The sequence below is a fragment of the Aquarana catesbeiana genome, linkage group LG03 (genome assembly GCF_042186555.1).
Source record: "Aquarana catesbeiana isolate 2022-GZ linkage group LG03, ASM4218655v1, whole genome shotgun sequence".
Classification (NCBI taxonomy): Eukaryota; Metazoa; Chordata; class Amphibia; order Anura; family Ranidae; genus Aquarana; species Aquarana catesbeiana.
The window spans coordinates 333,074,005-333,088,958 of NC_133326.1; the positions used below are offsets into that span (position 1 = coordinate 333,074,005).

At 43.6% G+C, this 14,954-nt stretch overlaps 1 protein-coding gene across 4 annotated transcripts in view; it reads right to left on the bottom strand.

Annotated features, from left to right (window-relative positions):
• SIMC1 (SUMO interacting motifs containing 1) overlaps positions 1–14,954 on the bottom strand; it is a 138,611-nt gene that overhangs the window by 91,867 nt on the left and 31,790 nt on the right. For all 4 annotated transcript variants that reach the window (XM_073620540.1, XM_073620538.1, XM_073620537.1 and 1 more), the window contains one exon: positions 6,207–6,430. In XM_073620540.1, coding sequence (XP_073476641.1) covers positions 6,207–6,430 — 224 coding nt within the window. The remainder of the gene's footprint in view (positions 1–6,206; positions 6,431–14,954) is intronic.

Genomic DNA, 14,954 nt, shown 5'->3' on the forward strand with positions numbered 1-14,954 from the left:
ATTTTTTTGTTTTAACTCTTGAAATGTGCATAACCTTCCCCTTACCATAACATCTTTTAATTATGCTTTCGGTTTTTTAATCCAATTTCCAAAACAAAATTTTCCCAGTGGAAAATACTGTCCTTTAGTGCAATACATGGGGAGTTATAACTCCCATTTTTGTTTTGTGTGTATCATATCCCATGTCTAAGGTTTTAAGTGTCATCTTAATTGATTTTTCCTAAATTCCTCAAATGTGCAGGTACCCATGTCATTTTCCCCAACTCTGTCTTACTATTGTATTTTCCAGTTCCACCCATCTTTTATTTTTATTGTTTTTTGCCCAGTCGATAACCCGCGTGAGGAGAACTGCTTTATAATAGTTCTTTAAATCAGGGACTGAGGCCCCCCTGCTTTCTGTCTCTAGGTAGTACTTGTAAGCTTATTCTCTGCTCCCCCCCCCCCCCCCCCCTTTCCAAATAAATAGCTAGGCACAGTTAACCCTTTGATCGCCCCCGATTTTAACCTCTTCCCAACCAGTGTCAGCGCATTATTTGTTTTTTTTTTTTGTTTTTTAAGCACTGATCACTGTATTAGTGTCACTTTTCCCCCTAAAAGTTTCAACTATACAGGATTTACAAAGCACCAACAGTTTACAACATGAGGGCAGACAGTACAGTTACAATTGAATACAAGAGGAATTAGAGGGCCCTACACGTTACAGCCTACAATCTAGGAGGGAGGGTCAAGTGATAAAAAAAAAAAAAAAAAGTTAACTGTGGAGGATGATCTGATGGAGAAAATCAGAGTACAGTTAGGTAGGAGCAGAATACATGTGAAGAGAAGGAAGGGTTTTCAGGGATCGTTGAAAAGCAGACAGATTGGGATAGGGAGTTCCACAGGTTAGGAGAGGTTCAGGAAAAGTCCTGGAGGCAAGCAGGGAAGGAGGCGACAAGGGAACTAGAAAGCAGGAGGTCTGGGGAGGAACAAAGCAATTTGGTTGGTAATTTGAGACTAGATTAGTGATGCAGCTGGGGGCAGAGCTGTGGATGCTTTGTAAGTGGTTAGCATTTTGAATTTAATTAGTTGAGCGAGTGGAAGCCGGAGGGACTGACAGAAGAGTAGCAGACACTGAACAGTTGGTAAGGCGGATGAGCCGCGCAGAAGCATTCATGATGGATTGAAGGGGGGGGGGGGAGATAGCCTATGTAAAGGTAATCCCGTGAGGAGGAAGTTGCAGAAGGTCAAGAGATGACTAGAAAGTGAACTAAGAGCTTTGTGGGATCATTTGTTAGGAAAGGGTGTATTCTAGAGAGATTGTAGGTTGAGGTGGCATTTGAATTGTCATTGGACTGAAAGGATAGGTCAGAGTCTAGAATTACACCTAGAACCTTGGCATGTGGGGATGGGCTGATAGTAGTGCTATTGATCTTGACAGAATTCAGGGGAAGAGGCACGCAGGGGGTAAAGAAAAAAACAAAACCTCATGAGCTTGGTTTTGGATAGATTGAGGAAGTGGTGCGACATCCACGCTGATATGTCAGTTAGTAAATTAGTGATACATGGAGACTGCTGAAGGGTAGAGAGATTTGGATGTGGTCAGCATTGAGATGGTATTGGAAGCCATGGGAGGCTACTACCTGACCCAAGGAGGAGGTGTAGATGGATAAGAGGTCCAAGAACAGAACCTTGGGGTACCCCAACAGAGAAAGGGAGAGGACAGGAGGAAGTATAATTGTAAGTAACGCTAAAGGTGCAGTTGTATAAATAGGGTGAGAACCAAAAGAGTACAGTCATGGAGACCAAAGGCGTGGCGTTTGAGGGGATGGTCCACTGTGTCAAAAGGCAGCAAAGAGGTCCAGGAATACGAGTACAGAATAGGGTCCATTGGATTCCGCTGGTAGATCATTTGAGTTTTAGGAGGAGAGCAGTTTTCATGGAGTGTTGAGGGTGGAATTCAGGTGGTTAATCTTGGCAGGGTGGTTGCTCAATTGGTTGTAGAGCAGACATTCAAGAAGTTTGGATAAAAAAAGGAGCAAGGTGGGACATAGGTTGTTTAGCTTGATGGGGTCTAATGAGGGATTTTTAAGTATGGGGAGACTAGTGCATGCTTGAGAGTTGGGGAAGATGCCAGAAGAGAGGGAGAGATTGAAGAGGAGTTAGAGTGTAGCATAGAGCCAGAGAGTGATTGTTGCATTTGCGAGGGAACAGGGTGCAGGAGTTGAGTTTAGCAACCTTGTCTATAGTAGCAGGGTTGAATAAAGGAAGTAATGATTGTACCGGTGGTCATGGAGTGTTAAGTGGAGAAGGTATCTGTACAGCAATCTCCTCATGAACTGTATCAATCTTATGTTTGAAGTGATTGGCGATCTCCTGGGCAGCGAGTTAGTGGGTTGAGGCAGGAGGACAAAGTTAAAAAAGGTAAAGAGTTGACGAGGATGAGGAGAGGTTTTAACGAGAGTGATAAAATAGGTCTGCTTGGCAGTGAGGAGGCAGAAATTGTATTTTTGGAGGGCAGATATTTATTGGTTGAAATCTTTGAGACTGTCTTATGCCACGGGCACTCAAGAGCGTGGCTGTTTCAGACTTCTAGTGTCCTATTTGCAAAGGTTTTAGGTAGGGTTGCACCAATACTAGTAGTGGTGCCGATACTGAGTATTTGTACTCAGGCAAATGCTTCACACACATACCTTAGCATCCCGGAAGTCAGTGGGTGGAGTGGATCGCAAGTCCTGGCACAGTGGAGAGCGAGTCCTTGCAGCAGAAGGTAAGCTGGCTGGGGCAGGGGTATGGGTCACAGCCGCCCGTTAGAATCATTAACAGAAGTGACGGCCTGTGTCTCAGTCAGACAGTACACTGCGACGTTCATCTTGGTACACCCTGCTCTTGGCTTCAGTAAGCCGGCAGTCACAAGGCGGCAGCGGACATCTTGTTACACCCAGCCCATATAATTAGTGAACTATATGGGCTGGGTGTAACAAGATGGCTGCTGCTGCATTCTGACTAGGTTTACTGAGGCTGAGTGCATCAAGATGGGCTCTTATATAGTTACTCTTTATAATTGTTGATTTCATTTTTAATGCCAGGCTGCCAATTATCAGTGCCACTGCCTACCAATCAATTCCACCCATCATTGCCCATAAGTGCCACCTATCAGTGCTGCAAATTAGTGCTCACCAGCAAGTGCCAGCCATCAGTGCCTGTATTGTACTTTGAAAACTGTCACTTGACAAAAAAATAAATAAATATCGGTAATCGGCAAATACTTGAGAAAAAGTATCAGTACTTGTACTTGGTCTTAAAAAAGTGGTATCGGTACATCGGGCCTGATTGTGTTTAGTGAGGGGGCCAGTGTATCCAGGAAGGATGACAGTGAAGTGTAGTAGACAGAATGGCTAAATTGGGGCAGGGCTGGGATGAGATTGTCAGAAATGGTCACTAGCAGATTAGAGAAGGGTCGAGGTGCCGAAGGTTTCTACAGGTAATTGTTAGGTGGTTCTAGGAAGAGGAAAGAATATTAAAAAAAATAAAAAAAATAAAGCCCACCTTGTAGAAATAGAATAGACACCCACACATACATTCCCTGACTGGGATATGAATTCCACTCCCACCAGGTCCCCCACCCGACCTGTGGGAAGATGGCAGGGATAAGGAGGCCTGCACAATTGAAAGAAAGGGTCAATACAAGAAGCCTTAAGGGCACAACTCTTTAACCTCTGAAAAATCAAGGGGGGGGGGACCCACACACTCCAGCATATTAGTTACACTATGCAGCAACCCAGAATTTTGTACCTTTAAAGCAGTCCCATAGAGTACAGATTCCCCCGGCTGTAAACATATACAGATTGTCCTAGAATACACCAAAGAACCTTGTAAATCTATGAAAAAACGATCAAAACACTTCTAAATAAAAGCCATAAAGTATATATGTATCAAGTAGTCAACTTTGTGGCTTTTTTTGTTGAAAAGGGGCATACATGTGTCCCTTTCAGAGTTGCAACATTCTTTAGTGTATTTTAGGGCCATCTGTATACAAGATCTACAGCTGGGGGAATCTGCACTCTGTGGGTGCGCTTTGTAAAGGTACAAAATTCTGTGTTACTACATAGTGTACCCCATATGCTGGAGCATTATTACATATATTTTTAACCCCTTCCCTATGCTATGCTTTTTTGTTCAGAGGTTAGAGAGTTGTGCCCTTGAGGCTTCTTGTATTTACCCTTTCACTGTGCTGTCCTCATCTCTGCGGTCCTCCTACAGGCCAGGCAGGGGAACCTGGGAATGCAATTGGTTTTTCAGTCAGGTAATGTGCAGGTCTAGTCCTGGTACTAACTGCAAGGTGGGCTCATTTTCTCCCTCAGTTGACGCCCCTCTCCTCAGCTGAATTTGGACAGTATTACTAATGTGTCTTTATATTCATCCTAGGTTTGAACTTTCTTATATATTAAACATCTTAACCACATTATTGAATATAGAATGGTGACCCTCAAGCTTTGGGAAGCTCGAGGGTCACCATTCTATATTCGATAACATGGTTAAGCCCCTTTTCTGGCTGGCACATTTTCTTCGCCTATATTTGGTACCCTCATTTAATTTTACATAAGCAGTTTATTGTCTTGGTCTCTGTGGGCCCTCTGGTTTTGTCCTGTTGTCCTCTGGTGTTCGTTTGGCGGTTTGGGAGCTTCTGTCCAGTGATGACCCTTTGAATCAATTCCCCCCCGAGGAAGCCCTTTTGGGGAGAAACATGTCAGGATTACATCATATCAATCACCTAGTCTGAATCTGCCATGTTATATACATTTAACCATGTATTAATGAAACTTGTTAAAATTTTTAATGATTTCTTGGTACGATTTGTGTTAAATGCACCACCAAAAATCCCACAAAAATGTTTCCTGTATAAAAATATGCTATGCAGGGATGTTGGTGCCTGCTTTGACTTTGTTACTAGCCCACGCTACCTATGTCTTATTCACTTATATGTACCGTGAGGGTTTTTATTTAAAACACATTTTTATTAATATATAATAACCAACAATACAAATTGCCATATACATTAGTCAATAATGGGGAGGATAACTACAATATGTTAGAAAGGTTGGTGTGCCATTATACCACTTGATATCCCAGGCCATCCTACACCCAATGGGTTCAAACTGTAGGCATGGATTGGACAAAGTTAAAGAGAGTTGCATCCACTTGAAACTCAAAATGAGGGGAAAAAAAAAAAAAAAAAAAAAAAAAAGGAGCAAAAGCTGATAGAGCAAAAGCTGTTTACACCGTGCTCAGCTGTGATTGGACACAGCTGATCATGTGGTAAAGAAAAGTGGTTATTCAAGTTACTGTTGCCCATCATCTCAAACCAGTCTGCCCATTCTCCTTTGACAAGGCATTTTTGTCCACACAACTGCTGCTCACTGAATATTTTCTCTTTCAGATCACTCTGTAAACCCTAGAGATGGCTGTGCGTGAAAATCCCAGAAGATTTTTGAAATACTCAGACCAGCCCGTCTAGCAACAACAACCGTTCAAAGTCACTTAAATCCCTCTTCCCCCATTCTGATGCTCAGTTTGAACTTCAGTGAGTCTTCTTCCCACATCCAGATGCCTAAATGTATTGAGTTGCTGCCATGCGATTGGCTGATTAGCAGCGTTACCAAGCAATTGAACAGGTGTACCTAATAAAGTGACCTGTACACGTACACACACACACACACACACACACACACACACACACACACACACACGGAGAAATGGGACACAAGGAGAAAAGCAGAACTCAACTAGATCATTTGTATCAAATACAGTTAAGAATTTTTTACTACCACCAAATGTATTGCACTAATATGAAATTGAAAATTACTTCATTTATATTGTTTTAGCCAGGGTTCACACTGATGATACTTTGAAATTGCGCTACATCACTTGAAGTAGCACGATTTCAAAGTAGCAGGTCAGTGCAATTTCAGGTGCTACTTGAAAAACATCTACGCGACTTCATGCACAGAGGTCTATTAAAGTCCCACCTGAAATTGGCAAAGGTAGTGCAGGAACTACTTTTGCAAAAATCGGTGTGGTGCCACAAAGTCAGTGTTGTACCAATTGGAACAGTGCCATTGCTGGCAATAGGCTGCGACGTGTCATGCAAATTGAACCCTGTCAAATCACAGGACAAATCACTCCAATGTAAATGAGGCCTTAAGGCAACAGAGGTATAATTAACTTACTTTTGCATCTTCATTAGGATCATGTAAGCCTCATGCTTGATTGCCTGCTCCTCTTCTCCCAGCAGTATGGACTGGATGACATACATGACAGTGTCTTTAGGTGGGTAATGCTCAGCAGTTACAAACTCAGAGAGGAAATGTAGTGTGCCCTGGTGGATGCTTTCTTCCCTTGTATTGTTCACAATACTCATACGACTCTGAGGTATTGGCTTTAGGGGCTTGCTCTGCAATAGGATAAACATGACACCAATGCTAAAGCGTTAAACAAATAGTTTAATGTTGACTAATGACTAGTACAAAAGGAACCTCTATTAACATAACATTTTCAAAATTGGTTATCAGGTTGTCCCTGACATAAAATAAACATGCATATTAAAAATTAAGTCAGTGACACTACTGAAACCACTGGACCAGCAACTTTGCCAGGCAACTGGCATTTTCAGATGGAAAGCGCATCAATGGCAGGCGCAATTTCCCTTAATTCAAATCTCCTTTAAAGATCTATATTTTGTTAGTCCTATACCCTTATTTAGGTTCTCCATTTTTACCTGGTGATCGCCAGTGTTTTTCACAACAAGCTCTCTTACAAGGTGCAACAGTTACAGGTATGAGACAAACCATTTAACACTGACAAGGGTGCTTACAATTATCAGCTTTTATTCATTCATATAAAAAGCTTCCATCAAAAAAAAAAAAAAAAAAATTTAGATACTTATTGGTAACTCCTTTTCTGAGAGTCTTCCAGGACAGCCCATGAGACCTAGGGCTCCTCCTACCAGGACAGAAAACATTAACCCCCCACTAGATAAAAGGGAGTTCCTCCAGGCGCCCACGTCCGTATTCAAGAACCGTAGGACGTCCCTGTAAAACCTATGCATAATACACAAACTTAAAGACAAAACCAGGTGGGAATCTGGCCGTCCTGGAAGACTCTCAGAAAAGGAGTAACCGGGTAAGTCTAACTCAGACTTTCTCCAGGACAGCCCATGAGATGAGCCAGAACTTACCAGTCTAGGGAGAGACAACTGCCTGAAGGACCTTACGACCAAACACCTGCTCCTGAGCAGATAGGAGATCCAGGTGATAATGCTTAATGAAGGTAAAAAAACTGGACCATGTGGCAGCCCTGCAAATTTGTTCCGGTGAGGCTCCAGCCCTCTCAGCCCAAGACGTAGACAAGGCTCTTGTTGAGTGCGCAGTGACAAAAGGTGGACGAACTTCCCTAATTTTGTAAGTTTCAGAAATAGCTTGCTTTATCCATCTAGCCAAGGTGGCTTTAGATGCACTTCCCCTTGTGTGCTCCTGAAAAGAGGACAAACAAGGAGTCCGTTTTTCCAAAGGTCTTGGTGACCTCAAGGTAGACGAGAATAATTCTTCTCACGTCTAAAAACAAAAACTAAATTTTTCCTCTTGGGTGCCCTTTGGTGAACTACAAAAGGTTGGCAGTACAATGTCCTGGGATCTGTGGAATGTACTGGCCACTTTAGGCAGAAATCCTGGATCGGTTTTCAAAACAACCCGAAAGGCTCACTCACCGATAGGGCCTGTAACTCACTTACCCTACGAGCTGAGGTAATTGCTACAAGAAAAAGAGTTAAGGTAAGTAACTTAACTGAAATATCCTGTAGGGCAGGGATATGCAATTAGCGGACCTCCAGATGTTGCAAAACTACAAGTCCCATCATGCCTCTGCGTGTCATGCTTGTGACTGTCAGAGTCTTGCTATGCCTCATGGGACTTGTAGTTCTGCAACAGCTGGAGGTCCGTTAATTGCATATCCCCGCTGTAGGGGCTCAAAAATGGTTGGACAGGTCCCAGGTTAGACAACTTCTAACCACTACTGGCCTGGACCTAGAAACTGATTTAAAGAATCTAGCTATAGTGGGATTTTTCCAAGAGAAAATTGGAGGAAAAACACTGATAGCTGCTGCCTGTACCTTTATGGTACTAACTGAAAGACCCTTGTCGACACCCTCTTGGGGAAAAAAAAAAAAAAAAAAAAAAAAAAATTTTCAAAAACTGAAGGATCATCATGAGTCAATCTTTGATTTTCAAATAAACATAAGTTAAAATTTCTTCCAAACCTTGGAAAATATGGCTCTAGTGACTGGTTTTCTGCAATTTACCAGGTTCTTGACTACTTTGTCAGAGAACCCCTGGGCGCTTAGCATCTTTTCTTCAGATACCAGGGTGTCAAGTTTACGGAAACCACCTGTGGGTGCGACACTGGACCCTGTGATAAGAAGTCTCCTCTCCTCGGAAAACTCAGTGGAGGCTCCAAGACCAGAGTCTGGAGCAGGGAAAACCATGGCCTCTTGGGCCAGAAAGGGGATATTAGGATAAGATCTGTTTCTCCTAGAAGAAACTTCTGGAGGATTTGCAGAAAAAGCCTGATCAGCAGGAAGGCATAACAGAGGCTAAATGGCCATGGAGTCACCGGAGAATCTATCCTCAATGATCGATCCGCTGGGTTCAGAGAAAAAAAACCTGTCTTGCGATTGTACAGATTTGCAAACAGGTTCGCTTTGGGACATCCTCATCTGTCAGTGAGACCCTCAAAGACTTCGGGATGAAGGGACCAATTGTCTCGATCTACAAAGTAGCAGCTGAGATAATCTGCCAAACAATTGTGTCCTTCAGGTGCACTGCTGTAATTGAGGCTAGATTTCCTTCTGCCCATGATAAAGTCTCCTGGGCAATAGATTGAAGCACCTGACTCCTCGTACCTACCCGTTTGTTGAGGTACACCACCGTAGCAACATTGTGGGATAGAATCTGGAGATTGTGACCCCCGATTTCCATCTGAAATGCCTGCAAGGCTCTGAACCGCTAGAAGCTCTGATGCGATGAAGCTTCTGCTTCCAGAGGACCATTCTCCATGTGCCACTGTGTTGCCGAGATGGGCTCCCCATCCCGAGGAACTTGCATCCACTGTGATCCTCTGTGATATAGGAATGGCCCATGGTAGACCTCTTGTTAGGGGTAGGTTTGTCCTCCACCACCATAAGCTTTTTTACCCTGGAGGGTAACAAGACCCTTGATTCCGGGGAACTTGCGCCTCAGTCCAAGTCCCTTAATAGAAACAGCTGTAATGGGCGTTAGAGCTGCATGATTCTGGCTAAAATGAGAATCACAATTTTTTTGCTTAGAAGATAGATCACGATTCTTGCCGCGTATCATCATCTTTCACATTAAAACAAAACATAAAAAAAAAAATAAAAAAAAATTGGGCTAAATTTACAGTTTCGTTTTTTTTTTTACTCATTGAAGTGTATTTTTTCCAAAAAAAATTACATTTGAAAGACTGCTGGGCAAATACAATGACATGAAATATTGCAGCAAATGGCCATTTTATTCCCTAGGGTCTCTGCTAATATATATATAATGTTTGGGGTTCCAAGTAATTTTCTAGCAAAAAAAAATATTGGATTTCAACTTAAGAAAGAAGTGTCAGAAAAAGATGATATTTACACAGAAGTTCTATCACTTTGATCAAAGAAGGAAGCCTAGTTACAATGTTTCAAGGTAAAAGACTTGGCAGAATGCCCCATGCGCTCTTGACAGCTGAGAGAGCAGATAAAGTCTCTCCACTTGTTTATATGAAAGAATCGGCAACCTCTGCAGGAGAGATCGTCAGGGGAGGTGAATCGAGAGCACGATTTTTTAACAATTAATTGTGCAGCTCTAATGGGAGTTGATGAACTCTTGCCCATGGCACTACAGGAACGCACAAGGTCATCAGACCAACTGCTCTTGAAATCTCTCAGTGAGACTGGTCTGTAAGGCTGACATTGTTTGCATCATTCTTGAGACTCTCTCCCGCAGGAGGAAAAACGTTTCGGTCTACTGAGCAAAAATTCATACCCCAGATATGTCACTTTCTGGCCCGGAACCAAGGAAGACTTGTTTATTAACCAGCCTAGAAATTTAAGTAAGTCCTGTATAGTCTGGAGATCCGCTAATAGTTTTTAGTATGACTGCCACCACTAGAAGGTCGTCCAGGTAAGGGATAATAATCATTGCCTTTAACCTTAGCAGAGCCAGTGCCTCTCCCAACACCTTCATAAAAATGTGTGGGGCTGAGGACAGACCTTGAAATTGAAAGTGCTGAATCTCGGTTTCCATCTTGACCACTAGCCTCAAGAATCTTTGGAAGTCTGGATGGATAGGGATGTTAAGATAGGCATCCCTCAAATCCAAAGTGGCCGTGAAGCAGTTTGGGTAAAGTAGGCTTTTGATTGAGAACACAGTCGCCATACAAAAGTGCTTGTATCTGATTAAACGGTTTAGAGACCAGAGGTTCAGGATAAGCCAATATTTTCCTGACGGCTTTCTTATGACAAATAAATGGGGATAACACCCCTTGCCCTGATCCGACCAGGGAACCGGAACCAGGACCTTTTGATCTAACAAGTCTTCAATTTGGAGACCCAGGGCCCTCACCTTTACCCAATTTTGGGGAGGAAAGGTGACCAATAAATATCGGTGGTGGCTGGCAAGAAAATTCCAGCCTGTACCCATTGGTCACTAGGTCCAGGATGAATGGACTTGGGAGGTGACTGCTGCCCATCGTGGGAGAAAGGCCCTCACCTTTTCTCCCACTAGAAGACAAGTCACTGTGGCTTGTTGAGGAGGGTTAAACAAGACGCTACCTCTGCCCTTTCCAATGTTTTTGGGCCTATTGTCCCTTTCTCTAGGACCCTACTGCCTACTTTGGCCACGAAAAAAAAAAAAAAAAAAAAAAAAAAAAAAAACACACCCCCTCTGGCTGTCAGCTTTTTCTTATTCTCTGGAAAGGCCTTTTTCTATCAGCCGTGCGTTCCAGCATCTCTTACAGACCTGGGCTAAAAAGAGGATTGCCTGTTGGAGGGATGAACACATAGGCACAACTTTGAGGCAGCGTCGCCTGACCAGGTTTTAAGCCATAAGCTTCTTCTGGCTGAATTCACTAAGACTGAAGTCCTAGCTGTCATTCTTACCGATTCTGCGGAAGAATCGGCCAAAAACCCCACTGCACAAAAGAGGGATAGATTTCAGAATCTGCTTTCTAGAGGTACCTGCCAACAAATGTGTTAGTATTTGTGTCAACCACACCTAAATTTCTGGCTACACAAGTGGAGGCCAGATCTGGTTAAGGATTCCCAATGGTGAATCCCAGGCTCTGTGAAGGATATCTCCTCTTAACTGATCCCTAGGCGTTAGGGGTGTGGAATTTAATCGCTGCATCACGATTCGGGTGTCCCCGATGCGGCATCGATGCAAGCAACCCGAAAAAAAAAAATCAATGTGACGTCATCCAGACTTGCCCCGCCCCGCCCAGAAGAGTGCTCCAAGCGTTTTTTTAAAATAGCGTTGTTATAATCCATTAAGTGGCCACCGCTGTATGCGTTTAAAATATATGTAGCTTCATTTTTTAGTGTGTGTAACTGTATATGCTGCTCATGTGACTGCTCGGTCCGGCCTGCCTCTCCTCAAGTCTGACATCCGCCCCGCCCGCCTCTTCTGATCTGATAGCTACAGTTGGTGGGCAGGGCTGAGAACTCCCACTGACGTCAGGAGAGACGAGCGACGCAAGACAGAGGAGAGAGGTCCGAGCAGTCACATGAGCAGCATATACAGTTACACACACAGAAACAAGGTATGAAGCTGCATATATTTTAAAAATGCACATACAGTGGTGGCCACTTAATGGATTATAATTGTATTTATTACCACACAGGTATTTTTTTTTAACAGCAGTATGTAGTGTACAAATGTGTTTGTACTCTACTTACACTGGCTCCTACACGTGCTCTATGCTGACCTTTCCCCGCCCAGCCCTTTTGCACCTTCCAGCACACTAGGAGTTAACAGTGGAATGTGCAAACAAGGGAGCCCAGTGAAATGTCAACACAGAGACAGTACAGGGAACTTCACAGGGCCGTTTGTCAGTTGTGGATTCTAATCCCTCCTGACCTCCCAGCAGCCATTTGTGTGAATTCCTGTACCCTGTAGTGCACCGGATTAGTGCACCCTGTAAAGCGGAGTTCCACACATTTAGTTTATTAAAAGTTAGCAACTACAAAAAGTGTAGCTGCTGACTTAATCAGACATTCACCTGTCCCACGGTCTACCGATGCGACCGCACAGAGCCTTGTTCCTCTCCCACTCCTCTCAGTGCTGTCATATCTACTGTGGGAAGCGACACCCGGCTGTGACAGCTTATGGCTTCACAGCCAGGCGCGCACTGCGTTCTGCCATTGGCTAGCCAATCTTCTGGGACCTGTGTTGTATCCCAGATCGCTGGCAGGGAGGGGCCGCCTAGTAAATTTGTTTATTAAAAGTCAGCAGGAAAAAAAAAAAAAAAAAAAAAAAAAAAAAAACAAACCACCTTCTGACCTTTAATAAAAAAGACACACTCACCTGCCCCACAATTCAGCAACATGGCCACCCAAACCCTCCATTCTCTCCCCTGCCTGTCCACGGCGCTGGCAATACTACTGTGGGCATCCGGCTGTGACAGCTTGCAGCTTCACAGCCGGGTGCGCATGTCTCGCTGCGCTGTTCTGCACCGTGCCCATATCATCAAAAACGCCAAGTCCGGGTTTTTTAAACTTTTGAAAGGTGCGTCCAACTTAGGATTTTTGTTCTATGGCTGTGTCCTTCAAAACAGAAACCTTTTAGGTTACCAGTAAAGAAAGGGTCTCTGGATTTTCCCACTCCCGCCTGATACTATCAAGAACGAAACTATGCACAGGGTTATAAAAAAGCTCTAGACTTATGCAAACCCTTGTACATAAAAGGTCATGTTTAGACAATTGTTCCTCCTCTATATCAAGTGTCATATAGAGGTCATTGGAAGATGTAGATGACTTATTAAAGGCTAAACTTACACCGCGAGAGAAAAAAAAAAAAAAAAAAAAAAAAAAGGGTTTGCTGCAACTGCTTATACAGAGTATTAGCTGGAGTTCAGCTTTAGTGCATTTAACTCTCCTAGTACATCTAATGCCCCGTACACACAGTCGGACATTCCGACAACAAAATCCTAGGATTTTTTCCGACGGATGTTGGCTCAAACGTTTTGCGTACATACGGTCACACAAAGTTGTTGGAATTTCCGATCGCCAACCACGCGGTCACGTACGACGAGACTAGAAAAGGCCAGTTCAGAACCAAGCGCGGCACCCTTTGGGCTCCTTTTGCTAATCTCGTGTTAGTAAAAGTTTGGTGAGAGACGAGTCGCGCTTTTTCAGACCCGTGGCTTTCAGATAGTTTTCTGCGGTTCAGTTTGTGCTTGTGGGTTTGTATCTGCTCTTCAGTGCGTGCAGTCAATTCGTATTGGAGTTTTCTGTGCGATCTTGCCCGATCGTTGCTGTTTTTCAGGTCGCACTTCACAGGCCTTGCTGTTCTTCAGTGCGTTCTGTTACTTCGTTCTGAGCAGCTGACCGTTTTCTAGCCATGTTGCATATACGTACTCCTCGTAGAGTTTGTGCTGTGTGGGGGCTTGGTGTTGGGATCCTGACCTTGACACAAGTCCAGTCCATGAACAGGGTGGGGAGGAGTTCATGGACCAAGAATTGGTTGCTTCTGCGCGACCAGTTCTCTCATATGCCTTTGCTCCGTGAGAATAATCCTGATGATTTCAGGAACTCTCAGGATGACGGACCCCGTATTTCACAGTTTGTTGGCTTTGCTGACCCCCTATATCAGCAGGCAGGATACCTGCATGAGGCAAGCCATCACTCCGGAGCAGAGGCTCGTCGCTACCCTGCAGTACTTGGCGACGGGGAGAAGCCTGCAGGACCTCAAGTTCGACTGGCACCTCCCCCCAGGCTCTGGGGATCATTATCCCAGAGACCTGTTCTGCCATCATTCAGGTCCTGCAGGAGTATATTAAGGTAAGATTTATCCTTTAATGTCACATTTTATTGTATTGAATGTTTGCTAATATATTGTATTTCTTTCCTCATTCCCAAATTACCATGATTGTAATATGCTGTGAATGTCCCCTTTGTCCTCATGCATGCTGGATTTTTATGTAATTTTTTAGTCCTTCATACATATTTGCCTTCACTTACCTCCCCAGCATGCTCTCCTGCCCTATATTCACCTCATGTAGTCACTTAATGTATTTTATCAGCTCCATAGTAGTGCTTAAAATTCAGGCAGAGTGCCAGAGGCTTTTTTTTGTAGTGTCCCCAAATCATTTTTATTAACCCTCCCTCCCCCCAACTGCTAAGTCAGCTGATCCCAATTCTCCATCTATCCTCAATCATCTATCTGCTGACTTTGCCAAAGCCATACACACTATACCCACCTCTTTTGTGGTCAGATTTATGGATTTATTGCCCAAAGCATGTAGTGCAAGGGCCTGCCAGTATACTTTCAAATGGTACTGTTTAAAGTTTTTGTATTATATTATCTTGATAGGTAATAGCAGAATGTCCAAATGTGCTCAAATGTGTACAGTGTGTATTTATATCTTTGTATTATGACACTTCTTACCTGTCCAGTGGGCTGCCAATAGTGTAACTAAGGAGGGGCTGTTCCAAGTAATACCCTGTATTTATGCATTCATCTCTCAATGATCTGAAGAGGTTTACCTGTCCACGATTTCCACCCCCCCCCCCCCTATAATGTTAGAAATGGCCCATGGGGGGGGTTATGATAGGTGTACCTTATACTTTGGTGTTGTAAAATTCCCCTTAAGAAATGTTATCTGGATGTTGGCCAAGAATGTTTGTGTCTAATCTGCTTTCCATGTTTATG